The sequence below is a fragment of the Struthio camelus genome, chromosome 20 (assembly GCF_040807025.1).
Source record: "Struthio camelus isolate bStrCam1 chromosome 20, bStrCam1.hap1, whole genome shotgun sequence".
NCBI lineage: Eukaryota > Metazoa > Chordata > Aves > Struthioniformes > Struthionidae > Struthio > Struthio camelus.
The window spans coordinates 13680318-13695961 of record NC_090961.1 but is presented as its reverse complement, the minus strand read 5'-3'; the positions used below and the strand labels follow the sequence as shown (position 1 = coordinate 13695961).

Below are 15644 nucleotides of genomic sequence, written 5' to 3'. Positions count from 1 at the left end.
AATCATGACAAGAGCTGGTAGGATAACCCCAAAAAGGGTTTGTGAATAAAACCGAAGCCTGTGGGCTCTTGTCTGCATGTTGTATCCTTGTATGACTTGAGAGTCTGGCCAAGGATACAGTCCTGAACTTGTGCCAAGAGTTTGGAGTGCAAACCTGCTCTCTGGAAAATGGCTCTCTGCTGAACAGGCAGGCTGGCCAGCCAAGAGAAAAGACCCAGCCACACAGCAAAGGTGTTAGCACACCCACCACAGCAGAACCACACCGGCAGGCGGCTCTCCACGCTTGGCTGCTAGTCCAAGGAGGAAGCATGTTAGTGGCAGTAAGTCTGCTGAAGGTTGGAGCTTGCAGGAGGATTTGAGAGAGACAAAGGGAACTAAGAGAAGAGATCAAGGACTAACGCTGGCTGTGTCCTCACACCAGCCACTGAGTGCACTAGGTTTGTGTCTCAACATGGGACCTCCTCATGTACCTGCTCCCACTTTGGGGAGCTGCAAATGTTGGCTGGAAGTACCCAGTTGCAGACAAAATCCCACCCAAGTCCCCTGCAGTCAGCAGTCTCCCACAGGTCGCTATTCCCCAGGGCTGCATAGCCACAGGGTTCCCTTTCTCTCTCTCTGCACAGGGTCCTGGACACATCAGCTCAGCCCCGCATGGGAACTCGCCTGAGCAGGCACAGCCCCGATCCCCAGCACAGAGGGGAATCGGAACCCTGAAGAGAGCACGTGACCTCTGGAGCATCTCACTCGGGCGAGCAGGCCCCACACCTCCCGCTAGCAAAGTGAAGAGCTGCCATGCGGTATTACAAACCTTGCAGACTGATGTTATCAGGGTCCTGCCGATTATCAAACAACGGAGAGTAATCTCCAAAGAACTCCGAATAAGCCCCACCTTCATCGCCCCGCACAGAGCCCACCGAGGAGGCTGAGCGCAGGGATGCCTGCGACTGGGCAAGCTTGGAGCAGGTCACCAGGTTGCTTAGCTCCACCTCTGGCTTCTCGGGCACTTCTGCTTCCGCAAGGGGCTCCCCATTGGCCTCGGGCTTTGGGCCCAACTCGGGGGTGGGTGGCCGCAGGGCATCCTTCTTGGACTCTTTCATGTCTGGAAGGAGAAAGAGGGTTGCCACTTAGCAATGGCCACACCAGCCTTTGAGGTGATGTTGCAGCAGAGAAGGGCCCCAAGTCTGTTTTGCAAACCCAGACTGCAGCAGGCATCTGGTTGCCCTTGGCTGGCAAGAGGCAGCCTCTCCTGCTGCGCCATTTGGAGAGGAGGGTACTCCTGCTGCCATGCAAGAGGGGAGAGGAGACACAAAGTGCACATCAAGTATGACACACAGCACTTTTCCCTCTCTTCCCCATGTCCCAGAGCTGATGGCACTGCCATGTGCTCCTCAGGGTCCATACCAACATCGCTGTTTTCCAGAGACTGGTCCTCCTCGGACACCTTGAGGAAGACCTCCTCGAGTGTGGTGTCCATCAGCCCAAAACTGGTCAGGGCCAGATCCTCCAGGCTCTGCTCCAAGTGCTGTAGAGGGAAAGTGCCACATGAGGAAGGCTGGAAGCTCATCTCTCCCACATGGCCTCCCACAACCCTGCCGTGGCACAGGGGATCCCTCAGGCACCCATTCACACCATGAGCACCCAGTGCCAGGCAGAATCTTCTCCTGGAGCCAGCTGCTGTGGGCACATGTGGGTGAAGCTCTTGGATGGGGCTGGAACAGGCCCAGCACCATGTCCTGCCCCTCCAGAGCCCACCCTGCACAGGCCCACCTGCGCTTTTTACCCAAAAGCCTCGTGGTAGTACCATACCCATCTGTGCCCATCCTGCCCCTCAAGGATGACCCTCATCCTCACACTGCCAGCAGGGTTGTCACTGGGGCCTCCTGCAGATTGGGTACCTGGAAGAGCCTCTCGAAGCAGCCCTTCTTGACAGCCTCGCTGGGCAGGATGTAGGAGAGCTCAGTGTTGGTGTCTGAGATGAGGAGGCAGGAGGCCACGTACTTCTTGATGAACTGGGAGACACGGGGCTCAGAGCAGGGGCTGACGGAGGAGTGGGACGGGGGACTGTGCGGCTGGCCCGACTCTATAGCAGGGAGGCAGCACCAATCACTCCACACGTTGTTTGACCAGGACCACCCCAATGCCAAAGCTGCAGCCCAGCGCCTCAGGATTTCATTCATCCTCTGTTGCAGTGTCCTGGCGACTTCCCAGCTTCCCTGCCACAGACCTGGCTGTCCATGCCTGTGCTGCCCAGCCCTGGGGAGAGGCCCTCTGCCCTCCAGCCTCACAGGGCACCACTGCCTGCAGCTCAACATCTCAGCAATCAGCACAGGGGCTAGACCAGAATCAGCACCCTGGAGGCAAATGCTTCCATGCACAATCTAACTGGAGACCCAGAAGGGAGAAATCAAGCCTGAGAGGTATCCCCTCCTACATCCCTGACCCTGTCCACCTCAGCCCTCCACATGGCTTATGGAAACCTGGCAGTGGGAGCATTTGGATTTTGACCTCTTGTCCCTTTTCTGGACAAAAAAAGAGCTGGGCCCATCTACTCTGCCACCTAAACACCGGGGTCATGATGGGTCCACAGACCTGTGCTGTTTCTGGCGTCTGACTGCCTCTTGACCACCGTCAGCTTGTAACCATCACCATAGGTGCTCTTGAGGAACAGTGGGGAGCCGCAGCACTTGAGCTTGCCGTGGGATATGATGGCAATGCGGTCGCCCAGCAAGTCAGCTTCGTCCATGTGGTGTGTGGAGAGCAGGATGGTCCTCCCTGCCCAGCAGAAACAGAGTGTCAGTGAGGCAGAAGGGCATGGCCATGCTAGGGCCACAGCAGCCTGTACCTGCCCTACCAGGTGCCGCTCGAACAAGGTAAACTGTTTCCGGGCCCTGGGGGAAGGGATTGCATGCATAGAGGGCAATGCCCTCCAAGTATCATCAGCTCACCCCAGGGACCCACTGTGCCAAGCACAGGGAAGTCTGACTGCCGTGGGGAAACAGGCATGGTCAGAAAACGTGCCACAATTTGGGCAGCAAGCCAGGAGCAAAGAACAACAGGGAACCTAGCAGTCTTGCAGCTCACCTGGTCTCTCTCAAGAGGTACAGTGAGGGGTTTTATTTCCATTTCAGGAGAGGCCCTACATCCAATTTCAGTTCTCTCCATGCTGTGGCTGGCCATTCTTCAGCTCTGGCAGCCAAGGTGGGGGACCCTGACCTGATACAAGGAGGGAAAAGCTGTGCAGGGCTTTGCCTGCCTCTGTTCACCTGGCTTGTATTTGAGGATGAGGTCCCAGATGGCCCTGCGCGCATACGGATCGACACCAGCTGTGGGCTCGTCCAAAATTACGGCTCGCGATCCACCCACGAAGGCTATAGCCACTGACAACTTCCTCTTCATGCCACCTGAGAGGGTTTGCACCAAGGAATGGCGTTTGTTGGAGAGCTCCAGGTCTTCAATCATCCTAGGGACAGGGAGAGAGATGCACTATGGCCTGCCGAGGCCTGCCTGCACCCATGCCTACTCCAGCCACAGAGCCCTGGTGCCTGCCAGCAGCACTTCACACCTCTACCCCGTGTGCGTGGCTTAGGCTCTCGGCAGATGGGGACAGACTAGCTACATACAGGCTATAGAGGGATCTTACGCTGCTTTTAACAGCCCAATATCCCAAGGTTCAGAAAACACTTGTGGAGCTGCTCTTGGAGACATCTCAGCTCCTAGGTCACCTACCACAGCACAGCCAGTGGGAAGGGGACCTGTTCACATCAGTGGAAAGGAAGGAGCAAGGGGAGCTACAGCTCTGCTGGGGCAAGATTGCCTACTTGTCCATCTCCTTGCGGATCTCCTCCTCTGCCATGCTCTTGAGCTGCGAGTAGAACCAGAGGTGCTCCTCCACCGTCAGCCTGTCAAAGAGCACGTTGTGCTGGGGACACATGCCCAGGTTCTTCCGGATCTCATCCATCTCTGTCCGGATATCGTGGCCATAGATGGTAGCAGAGCCCGATGTTGGAGGGAACAAGCCAGTCAGGATGGACCTGGTGGAGAAATGCAACAGTGTGAGGGACCTCATGCACCGCTATCCAACCCTGATCCCAATCACCAGCTCCCAGGCTATCTGCTAGGCAGAGTCCATGGCCAACGACCTGCATAGAATAATGTGAGAGCGGGGCCATGTGCCCACTGCCTGCTCCTCTTACGTGCCACCCCCACATCCACACTGCTTCCCTTTGGCCATGGTTCCGGCAGAGCTGCAGGGCCCAGCGAGGACAGCCTTGCAGTACCTTTCCGACCCACCCCAGCTGGCTAGAAGGACACAGTCCACGTCTACCCCGACAAACACTCACATGGTGGTGGTTTTGCCCGCGCCATTGTGTCCCAGGAAAGACACCACCTGGTTCTCATAGAGGTTGAGGCTCAGCTTGTTCAGTGCCAGTTTCTTGTCCGTCTTGTAGACCTTGGTGAGCTTGTCAATGCAGACAACCAAGGGCAGGTGGGACGGCTCCTCCTCAATGCCCCGCGTCTCCTCTGCTACGAGAGCAGGATGGTGAGGAACTGAGGGGTGGGTAGGGGAATCTGACTCAGAGCAGGACTTCCCAGGGAATGAACCATCCCCACTCCCTGCTCTACTCATGCCCGTGCCAGGTGGCCATCCTGGCTCCTGGCTTCTCTTCCCCTCTGGTTCTCGGCAGCTTCCCTCCCCCAGAATGGTAGGGAACAGCTCCCTGACAGGCAGCAGCACTTGGCCTCACACCCAGGACCATTCCCTGACAAACACCCTTTCCTTCAGGATAATGGTAATAGGGGAACGCAGAGGGGTCTGTGGCCACAGCAGGATGCTGTGGCAGAGCTAGGGGCATACCCTGGCACCCAACAGCCAACCCTGGGCTTCCCTTCCACTGTCCTCTGACTGCTCTCACCCAGTCTCCTGCTCTCCATGGCACAGGCCTGGTCCTCCTCCATGATGCTGAGGCGGGTGGTACGGGACCAGGGCCAGGTCCACTCCCATGTCTCCACTCGCCCGTTCCCCAACCAGTAGGACTTCTGGAAGGGGAAGTACCAGGGCCGCGGCAGGCCATACATACCTGCAAGTACAACCACTCCAGAGTCAGCGCAGGGCCTCCCTGGGCTCATCCCCATCACCCATGTCCTCAGAGAAGCCTGCCAAGGGCTGAGGTAGAGCTGACCACTGGTACTGAGGAGATTTCCTTGGCATGGGAACACTACCGTGAGGTGGGAGTCTGCAAATGCACTGGCCAACTGGGCTCAGGGAAACACTGTGGAGCTGTTCAAGGAACCAGAGCAAAACTGGGCCTGGCCCACATTTCAGTTTTACTTTAAAAGTGAATGAAGCAGGTAAAACTCCAAACTGGCAAACAAAGAAAATAACTCTCAAGCCCCCGATGCCTTGTTTTGCTAGTCAGCCAGAAAACTGAGATAAGTGATTCAAGTAAGCTCCAGAGATCCCGCCAAGGGAGAGGGGTGTCACCAGTGGGTGAGGGCATGAGGGCAGCAGTCCCCAACAGGACACATGCTGGGGAGCCAGGAGGCAGGCTGTGACAAATCCCCCCATATCAGTGCAAAGCATGGCCAGGAACCAGCAGCATCCGCAGCAGGGAGGCTCTCATGAGGTCTGGGGTGCCCATGTGCCTAACCTGCCCCACTGCCTGTATGTACCTGGGTGCACGGCCTCGATGTACCACGTGAGCACCCCATACACCACAGCATCTACACTCAGCATCATCATGGACAGCAAGAGGTTGAAGTCGTCTCCTTCCACGGGCGACTGGCTGAAGGTGTGCCACTGGATGCCCACGCCAGCCACCTCGTACAGGGCAAAGTACTTGGAGCCCAGCCCGAAAGCCGTGGTCGACATGAGGGACTGCGAAGGGGTGGAGGGTAAGAGGGGTATCAGCAGGAACCATGGGCCAAGCTCAGGAGGAACAGCTTGGGGCTAATTCCTACCCAGCTCTGCCCATCCAGGCCCATGGAGATGCTCCAAACCGTCTGGAGATGCGTTCAAAGCCCCATGCGGCAGCATGACTTGCATGGGCACTGCACAGGTTTGCCCAGGGCTAGGTGGCCACCATAGCCCGTGTCATGAGTTGCCCAGGGCAAATCCTGGCCCAGGCACCCTCCCCTAACAGCCACAAATCAACTCACCGCAATGCACTTCTCAAAGGCTGTGATTTTGTCGTGCGCCACCTCCTCCCGGATGGCAACATACATGTAGGGCACGTAGCTCAGGAAATAGATGATGCCACCACAGGCTGAGGCCAGCTTGGCCTTGGAGTAGAGCACCGACACTAGGAAACTGCAGGGAAGACAGCATTACCTGCCAGTCCCACAGTGAGACATGGGTGAACCCTACCAACCAGAGAGGGGCTATGCCCCCCACTTGAGTACTCCCCTCTCCTGCACCTCAGCACCATCCTCCCGCTGTAGAAGGGGGTGTCAGAGCTGTCCTCCTTCAAGGACAGAGGGGTCCTCCAGCACCCAATCCTGGATCCTGCCATACCAGGGCTGTGAAGTCTCCAGAGCAGGCATGGCCAGCTGCTTTCCCCACACAGTCTGATTTCACTGGGGTCAGGGTAACAAATTTTCCCTCAAATCACCTGGCTGGGGGAAACTCGTGCCCCTCCAGTGGCCCCTGTCCACACAGCTCCCAGCACCCTTGCCCCATGGCACAAGGACCCCATAAAGGGCTGGTGCTACTTGGTGCCCCCTAATCACACAGAGTGAATCAAGTAGCTCACCAGAACATGATGGTGGCCACCGCGTAGATGGCGAGGAAGAGCCAGATAATGAGGACATCGCTGTGCATCAGGACCTTGCCGTATTTTAGGATGGCGGTGAGAGCTGTGACTGAGATGGAGAGCTGGACGAAGCCAGTGATGAACCAAGCCACCCAATGCACTGCGTTGTTCAAGCCCATCATCTTCATCACCTGCAAGGCCAGCACCTCTCAGCAGGGCCATCCCCTGTGCATCCCTCTTGCCTCATTCACTGAGACTGGGAGAGCGAATGACAGCACAGAGAAGTCCCTTGCGGGCTGCTGGAAGCGGGCAGGCCACAGAACCATCTGCCAGGGTGCAGACAGTACAGGCTTCCTCCTGTGCTGAGCAAGGTTTGTGCTGATGACACTCAGAATGAGTGTCCCGGCCCACGGACAAGCTGCAGTAGAGCCCTGGCATGTGGGATTTGCACCCATCCCAGCCCAGTGCCCCCATGAATGCGGCCCATTTCCCAGGAAAATGAGGCAGAGCCTGGAGGTGATGAGGCTCCAGGCTCAGCTGTGGAGTTCAGTGCCTTGCTCTCCATTGCAGGCTGCCCTGACCGCTGGCAGCCATTCCCCAAGACGGCTGGCCAGCTTGGCCTGGCACTGTGCCTAGCAGCTCCACCACGTTCTCGTCTGCTGCAGGAGCCTTCCTCTCTTGCCAGTGAGGGACCCCAGGCCACTGCTGTCTAGGAACAGCTACTGGGTGACAGAGAGGACCAGGAGGCTCGGCAGGTGGGACTGGTCCTCGCTCCTGACTGCCCCCAGACAGCAGGGCAGGGGAGATTCCGGGTTCTCCCAAGGCATCTCCCAGCTTCCCCACCTCTTTCAGGCGATGCTCCTTCTCCGTCACAATGTGCTGGATCATCATGGCCACTGAGTAGACCCAGGAGATCACCATGCACAGGGGCATCATGTGCTCGATGACAAAGAGGAAGCTGGTAGGGCATGGGAAGAGAAGGGAGAGCTGGATGGCAGCATCACCACAGGGAAAGGGGGAGGGCCCGGGGGGGACAAGCCCCAGGGCAGCTGAGGGGCTCTTCCACCACCTGGGAAGGACCACAGGCCTCTGGTTCAGCAGTTCGTTAGTGTCCTGAAAGAGCTACCGATCCTGCCATCGTTTTATAACTGGGGAAACTGAGGTACAGGGAGGGGGAAGTACTTTTCAGAGCTCCTCTAACAAGCCCACAGCAAAAGCCAGAGCAAAAGCCAGGTGTCCTGGCTGGCAGGTCCCCAGCAGGCAGGCCAGCAGCATCCGTGTGGGCTCAGCCCGATGTCCTGCCTACCCTGATGTGGACAGGCCCTTTCTGTCCTCCCGCCCTGGAGGGTTGGTGAGTTGGGGACTTCTCATGCCAGATGCTTCATCCAGACCGCCATGTTTAACAACCACCAACAGACCCATCTACCATGAATTTACAAAGCACCTATTGCTCTCCCTGAGTCTTTCAGCCTCCAAGACTCTTGCAGCAGTGAGTTCCTCACTTGAATTATGAATTGGGAAAAAAAAACTTCCCCTTGCTTGCTCTGAGGGCTCTCCTTAGACTGGTGGTCCAAGGAACAGAGATAACTAGTTGCTCCTCACTCCCAATGTCACCAACTTCTCTCAGGTCCTCCTCATTTGTCCCTTTTTCCCAGCTGAAGAGTCCTGGCCTATTTGGACTGCCCCAAAGGGAAAATGGAAGTTCCATCCCCTGCCCACCCTGTGGCACATGGGGCTACTCACTCGTCCCGGGTATAACATGGATATGGGAACATCTGCACATAATTGCCAGGCTCCACCACATCGTGGCCAACAAACGTGTTGATGAGGGCACGCTCCATCATATCTGGGGAGAAGGAGAGGTCAAGGTGAGCCAAGTGGCACGGGCAGGGGATGGAGGGCAGCCCTAGCGAGAAGCTGGCACTCACCCTGGATCCAGACAAAGCCGTAGAGGAAGTAGAAGCGCCCACCGGTGTTGGGGCCAGGCCGCCAGTATGCCCGCCGGATCTCGTTGGTTTTCTCAGTGAAGCTGGAGTTCTGCCGGATCTTGTACATGACGTGAGGGGGCAGTGAGCCATCCTTGTTGGTCTGGAAGATGACACCTGCGGGCATGGGGGGAGGCAGGGAGGGCGCTGGCACCACAGGAGCCCAGTGACACCAGCCAATGCACTGCAACAGGCAGGTACACGAGAGCTCTGCTGGGACCCTAGGATCAATGCGTCCTCAGTGGGCCAAGCCAAGAAGCTAGCCCATGGCTACCATGACAGAGGAAGGCTTGCATGGCCCTCACACAGGATCCAGCCCAGGGCAGGCAGGTGACAGCGATCCATGATGGGTGAGCTAGGACAGTATCAGGGCTCTGGGTCTGGCAGGCCCAGGGTTGAGGGACAACAGGAGGGAGGTCAGGAGGGAGAGGATGGGTACTGCAAGAGGGAGTTGGCACAAAGCCGATTCACTCAAAACATGCACCAAAGCAGTCAACATCCCAGAGCTGGCTCCAGGTCTGGGGCATGGCTGGCAAAGGACTCTCATGAAGGGACTGGTTCCCAAGAACATACTGGCAAAGACGGTGACATTGTCCTGGTAGGCCTGATTCAGAGTGTAGTTAACGATGCTCTCCTCATCCGGGAAGCCTTTGAAGATGTCCACACTGACCTGGCAGGAGGCGAAGGCTGGTGAGATCCCACTGCCCCTCAAAGGTCCAGGACGTAGACCCTGCACACACTGCGGAGCACGCCACCCACAGTGACCCTGCAAGCCCCCGCTCTGCAGCCATCACCTGGGCCAGCCCAACCCACAAGGCCCAGCTAGTGGGACAGAAAGCTCTTGGATACTCATAAGCCCATAGAGATGGGCACCTCTGCCTCTAACATCTCCCCAAAAGCTCCTGCGTTGGAGAAGCCAGCATCTTCTCCAGGTGTCCCAACATTGTTTCTCCCTGTGACAGGGAAGATGCTGTGACCTGAACCTGTGGCCTGAAGGAAGTCAGAGCAGACGTGACTGCCTCTTTGGCCCTGTGGCCCTGTGGCCGCTCTGGGCGGTGAGTCTTGCTCTGGCCTCCGCAAGCCCATGGGCGGGCACAGCCTCACCTTAGCCATGAAGTGGACCCAGCCACAGGCAGCGTTGTCAATGGTGTCCAGCTGCTGGAGCAGGACGCTGGCGTTGGGCAGGGAGAAGTTGCCATTGAGGAAGCTGTGGAGAAGGTCGCTGTCGGAGACATTCAGGATCTCTGGATGCTTATGGAGGTCGGCTGTGAACTGGGACAGGGAGGCAGATATGGCAGAGGGAAGTTAGGGTACCCCCTGCCTCTCAGTGCTGCCCTCCTTGTGGACACAAACAGGACCAACCCCCTCCCAGCACTCCTCCTGGGGATAAGGGGGACAGTGTCCACCCAGCACAAGGAACTCAGCCTAGTGTTCGCAAGAGCAGGGTAGGCACTCAGGGACAACCTGAGCACCTTCATGTGAAGCATCTGTTCCTGTATCCTCCCTCCCCACGTTGGCACAGAGGCTAAGAGGGGTAAGTGGGGGGGCAGCAGATCCCCTTCTTGCCCCCGGGGCAGTAAGGTCCAGTCAGGCTCGGGCCTTGCAGCACTATCCTACCTGCTGGAGCCAGCGGATGCGTCTCTGCAGCCTGCCCTCCTCCAGGTAGGCCCTGATCTCCGGGGAGATGTTCATCCACAGCTTGGCATAGTGGGTGACGTTGCCCACGAAGGCGAAGGTCTCGTTGGCCTGGGGGGAGGAAGGTCACGCAGCGGAAAGGGGCAAGGGCACCTGGCTCTCCACAAAGGTGCTGCATTCCATCACTAGCAGCCTTGGACACATCTGCCCACCTCCCTGCTGGCATTGCCATCCCAAGCACTCCAGAGTGGCTACAAATTTCCAACGGCACTGGCTGGCAGCTAGCCCAGCCCTGGCCTCACACGGTACACTGCCCCTGCTGAGCTTGTCTGGGCAAGCACGTCCCTCTTGGAGCAGGGCTAGTGGGACAGGAAGGATGCGGGTCCTGGCCTCTCTGCACCATCATGAACCTAAGCCCTCACCTTCAGGATGACCTTGTCTACTTCAGTGCCCACAGGAGCGTAGAGGATTTTGGGGTTGCTCGTCATAAGATGTACGAGGAGGCCCAGGTTTCGCTGCTCCTTGCTGGTGAAGCCCAGAGAGCTCATGTTGCCCTGCTTCAGCGCCTCAGGCTCGATTGTCCTGCAGACACAGGTCAGTCCTGGGTTTGGGAGCAGCAGAGGTTTTGGGAGCAGAGGGTACTGCCCAGCATGCCCCCAATGCCTCAGCGCTGGGGAAGTGCAAGCCTCCCCACCATGGAAGCCAAGGGAGGAAGAGGAGGTGCTACAGCAGCACCACGCCAGGCCTGGCACCAGGTAAGCCACCCTGCCAGTGTGCTCCTCCTGCATGTCCCCTGGCAGTGCCCACCCTAGGGTGTAAAATCCACCCCAGCCCTCCCGCTCCCAACCCAGACTCCTTGTCTTCTCTGGCTGCTGCCCAGGTGGAGGATTTCACAGTGACTCCCAAACCAGTGAGATGCCATAGTGCTGCTGCCTGGCATGGAAATCTTCCCTTGGCCATGGCCACATGTGCAGTCAGTGTGGCACCAATCCCACCCAAGGCCTCAGCAAGGGATGGTCTGGGCCCCCTTTATCACTGGCAAAGGCAGGGCAGGTTCCTCTGCACCCCCCTGCACCTCATCAGGATGGGAGCACCTAAGTGCCAAGCCACAGACCATCACATCACTCGCGCACCCAGGCTCTGCATCCAGCTCGTCCAAGGGCTCCTACCGGTTGTTCCCGCACAGGATGGGCTGCAGCCCGGCCCACAGCTGCACAAAGGCTGAGAACTGCCCCTGTGGGTTTTCACCACCTGGCATGCCCTCCCTGTTGCCCTCCTCCTCTGCTGTGGTGTTGTTGCCCGCCGTGGCGTTGCCACTGGCCCAGCCGGTGCTGTTGGCGGTGGGTGATGGGGCCTTGCTGGCACAAGCTCCTTTGGGTAGCAGCTTGGCCAAAGCTGAGAGAATATCCATATCGCGGAGAACCTTCTCCATCTCCATGAGATCCTCAAGGAGGGCATGGAGCCGGTGCTGGGTGGCTGTGCTGTTCACCTCATCCAGCTTTAGCTGCAAAGTCAAACAGGTAAAGAGTTACCCCTGGCCAGGAAACTAGAGCAAAGGGGCATCCTGATCACCTGTTACTAGAGAATGGGATTCAAAGGGGACCCCTAAGGATGGCATCTCCCCTTTCCCTGGCAAAGGGCTAGAGCCATGCCCAGCTGGGCCCCAGGACTTGTCTCTTTGCATCCTTAGCAATTGGGCAGCAGGAGGCAAACCCTGCAGAGTCTTGCTGGAAGATGAGATGCATCCTGCAGGCAGGAAGCACAGTGTTCCCTATTAGTCACAGAAAGGAACATATTAGATGAGGATGAGATGAAAAAGGAGACTCCAGACAGAGCCTTAAGAAGTCGTGCCACTGAGGGCCTCACCAGCCCTGGGGAGAGGAGCCCTGCTGGACCCTGTAGGGGACCCACTGGGAGGACACAGGGTGTTAGGGAGCACCCAGTGCTCTGCCCCTTGCCACATCCAACAGGCAGTGTGACTGGGTGCCAGGAGAGGGACACTATCTGTGGTCCCACCGGAGCGGAGAGGCAGGAGAGGACCAACCCCAGGGGCGTGTGGTGCTGGGCAGGGGGGAGATGCCCTGTGAGAGGGTAGGGGGTGACCAAGAGGGGACAGGCCATGTCCTGAAGCGTGGCACAGAAATCTGGGCAGGGAAAGGAGTCCTGCGGTCCAAGACCTTGGCCCCACTCAGCTCTCAGCAGCTAGGGAAAACCTTCTCAAGATACATCCCTGTCCCTCACTCACCCTGCTGACGATTTTGCGGGCGTCCAGCTGGTTCTTGAGCTCGGTGGCCAGCTGGGCAAAGCGCTCCTCACGGGCCGCCTGGCTCCCATTGCACACCAGCGCCCGGTAAGCTTGCAGCAGTGCTTGCTGGCTTGGAGCCACGTGGAGGAGGCGCCGCAGCCCCCCTTGGCTCTGGTCGCACGTGAGGTGCTCCAGCACTGGTGCCGTGAAGACGACATTCTGCAGAGGAGGGAGCCAGCAGCTTTATCACCCCCTGTACAAAGAGCCCCTGGACGGGCTGGGACACTGCAGCAATGCCCAAAGCCCTAGCGATTTCTCCTGCTCTGTTCTCATGTACCCCCATTTCCGCACAGGGGACGGAGGGCAGAGAGGGGGTCTGTCCCAACCCTGGGCACTTGGTGAAGAACTGGCCATGTGCCATAACCAGCCTGGAAGAGAGCCCAACCAGAGCCCAGTAACTCCCTGGAGGAGTCTGCTCCCAGCACAGGCTCCAGGATATCTACCTGCGGAGTCTGTCTTCCCCTGGCTGCTCACCTCCATCTCCGAGACGAAGGCCTGGGGGCTGTAGGAGTCGGTGGGCCCTGGGGCGGCGCTGGCAAGGCCCAGAGCTTGTGAGAGCAGGTGGAGCAGGGTCTGCCTGCGTGAGGCTCTGGAGGGATCACGCAGGGCCTTGTGTATCAGCCCTTCTCGCAGGGTCCTCCAGCCGCTGGGGAGGCTCTTCTGCAAGAGGCACCTATGGCAGTGGCTGTCCCCTGGGCCCCCTTCCCTCCCTTGGTCTCCCCAAGTACATATGTTGCACCCACATCCACAGTCTCCATGGAGGGTGCAGGAAAAGAGGACATGCGGATTTCCAGGAGCGCAGCTCTTGGCTCTCCACAGCCCAGGTCACAGGAGCTGACAATTTCTGCCCCACCCTCCAACGTCCTGGCAACGTCCTATCAACCATGTTGCTGTGGGAAACTGAAGCACAGAGACTGGCCTTCCTCAAAGTGCAGTGGCAGTGCCAGGATGGGACCAAGGCATCCCTGGTTAGTGCCCCAGCCACGTGGTAATGTCCCATCATACCCCTTCTGCCTCAAAAGACAACCTCAGTGTGGGGCAGGACTGGGGCAAGCCAGGCAGGCAGGTGCAGAGGGGAAGGGAAGGACAAGCTACACCTCGCTACATCCTCCACCTGGGGCACCAAAACACCTCTCACCTCCAGCTTCAAGACCTTCTCACTGGGGCCAAACCGATCCCACAGATCTCTCTCATGGGTGTCGTCGGGTACCGAAGGAGAAGATCCAAAATAGAGGTGGTACACCTGCAACAGGGACGTAATCATGGTGGGTGAGCATGCCATGGAAGAGCATGCTGAGAGTGGAGAGAACTGGATACCCTGGCATGCGGGGCAAGGGGCAAGAGGGACTGCAGGGCAGGATGTGTCCCTGTTGGGTGCCCACTGGCTCCCCACCATGACTGCACTGTGATCAGGGCTAGGACTGGGCCAGGAAATGCGCATCTACTGTTGTAGCTCAGCGTTCCTGGAAAAACTCATCCCTCCATCCCTGCACTGCTGTGCAGGGCCTGTCCCGTTCTGCTCACCTACCTCCCGGAGGTCAATGCTGGAGCCCAGGAGGAGCTCAGCTGTGGCGTTGGGGAGGGATAGATTCTGCGTGAGGAAACGGTGCAATTCGCCCCGGTCCTTGGCTGCCCATGCCAAGGTGAAGCCAGATCCTGGCAAGGAGCAAAACAGGCAGCACAAGGTCAGAGCAGCTACATACGGCAGGGATACAGGGCATGGCCTCGTGCAGGGGCTGGTCCTGCCCTTGCATGAAGGGCCCGCAGGGATGAAAGAAAGTGATGGGGCCTTGCCACACACTGCCACATCGCTCGGTGCCTTGCATGGGAGCAGACAGGACACCCTCATCCTGCTTGCTGCCACTCTGAGCCTGCATCCCCCTACCCCTGCCTGCACAGGAGCATGTGGGCTGGCAGGGCACAGTGCTTACCTGCCTGGCTGCTGAAGTGGGTCTCCATGGAGCTAGGCTCGCTGCTGCTGAGGGCCTCCAGGCGCCGGCGCAGGGACTCCAGCTCCTCTTCTAGGCCTGGGTGGTCCGGGTCAAACAAGTTACTTTGCTCCACCACTTCACTGAGGTGCTCGAGGAGCTGTGTTACCCTGAAGAGAGCAGAGCACCCCAATAACGTCAGCAACAGGGGCTGTGGCCATACTGCTGGGTTGGTGTGTGTGCTCCTCCACAGAGCCAGAGCATGGCCCTGGGGTGGGCCCAAGACCCCTGGGGTGCACATGTGGGGAGCTGCGCTGCCTGGGACAACAAGGGCATTGCCCAGCTGCATGGTCCCCACACTGCTGCCCCCAGGAGCTTCCCTTGCCTTCATACTAAGTTGAAACATGTGCCAGGGATGTGAAGAAGAACACCAACACCTCAAAGAGTCCCTGAGGGGCCATCTCCTTCCCTCCTCCCAGCAGACCACCAGGCATCTGAGACCCTGCAAGCCCAGAGGGAACAGGCTCAAATGTCCTCTGCCCCTTGGGGACCCAGGAGACTGCATCCAAATGCTTTGAAGGATACAGGTTGTGCATCTTTTCAGATGGGACACTGCCAGTATGAGAAGATGCATGCACACACGTGCCTGTGCTGTGTGGGATGAACAGGGAGCTGGAGAAAAGGAGAGCAGGGAAGGGCCCAACTCACGTGGAATTGGAGTACTGCAGGAAGCCAAATTCATCCCGCTGGCCATCCGGACACAGAGACTGCATCACAGGCAGGATCCCAGCTGAGGTGAGGGGGGCCGCCGTGTAGAAAGCTGGAGCCAGAGGGAGCCCGCACAAGAGCCAGGAGAAAGGTAAGGGGCAGGGGAGGAGAGGGCCACCGGAGAGACAGACACTCAGTTCAGAGAGAAGTAGGAGCACTGCGCCATACAACCACCACGGGAGGCTACGTCTCCAGGCAGGAGGGCAGATGGCAGAGGTCAGAAGTCTGCTGCTCTTGCTACATTGCCATGAAGGGTCTCCCCAGGTTGGAGGCT

At 58.3% G+C, this 15644-nt stretch overlaps 1 protein-coding gene across 10 annotated transcripts in view; it reads right to left on the bottom strand.

The window, feature by feature from the left end:
• The window catches only part of ABCA2 (ATP binding cassette subfamily A member 2), a 46464-nt gene that overhangs the window by 14168 nt on the left and 16652 nt on the right, over positions 1 to 15644 (bottom strand). For 3 of the 10 annotated variants that reach the window (XM_068914686.1, XM_009668047.2, XM_068914692.1), the window contains exons 3-27: positions 15311 to 15422; positions 14606 to 14772; positions 14203 to 14330; positions 13813 to 13917; positions 13149 to 13334; positions 12615 to 12833; positions 11539 to 11873; positions 10792 to 10951; positions 10352 to 10480; positions 9839 to 10006; positions 9308 to 9404; positions 8678 to 8851; positions 8493 to 8595; positions 7593 to 7707; positions 6750 to 6940; positions 6157 to 6307; positions 5671 to 5875; positions 4914 to 5078; positions 4341 to 4548; positions 3819 to 4031; positions 3264 to 3460; positions 2590 to 2772; positions 1896 to 2080; positions 1402 to 1522; positions 809 to 1099 (exon numbers count right to left, since the gene is read on the bottom strand). In XM_068914686.1, coding sequence (XP_068770787.1) covers positions 809 to 1099; positions 1402 to 1522; positions 1896 to 2080; positions 2590 to 2772; positions 3264 to 3460; positions 3819 to 4031; positions 4341 to 4548; positions 4914 to 5078; positions 5671 to 5875; positions 6157 to 6307; positions 6750 to 6940; positions 7593 to 7707; positions 8493 to 8595; positions 8678 to 8851; positions 9308 to 9404; positions 9839 to 10006; positions 10352 to 10480; positions 10792 to 10951; positions 11539 to 11873; positions 12615 to 12833; positions 13149 to 13334; positions 13813 to 13917; positions 14203 to 14330; positions 14606 to 14772; positions 15311 to 15422 — 4308 coding nt within the window. The remainder of the gene's footprint in view (positions 1 to 808; positions 1100 to 1401; positions 1523 to 1895; positions 2081 to 2589; positions 2773 to 3263; positions 3461 to 3818; positions 4032 to 4340; positions 4549 to 4913; positions 5079 to 5670; positions 5876 to 6156; positions 6308 to 6749; positions 6941 to 7592; positions 7708 to 8492; positions 8596 to 8677; positions 8852 to 9307; positions 9405 to 9838; positions 10007 to 10351; positions 10481 to 10791; positions 10952 to 11538; positions 11874 to 12614; positions 12834 to 13148; positions 13335 to 13812; positions 13918 to 14202; positions 14331 to 14605; positions 14773 to 15310; positions 15423 to 15644) is intronic. The other 7 variants (XM_068914687.1, XM_009668054.2, XM_068914693.1 and 4 more) reach the window with 5 other exon arrangements.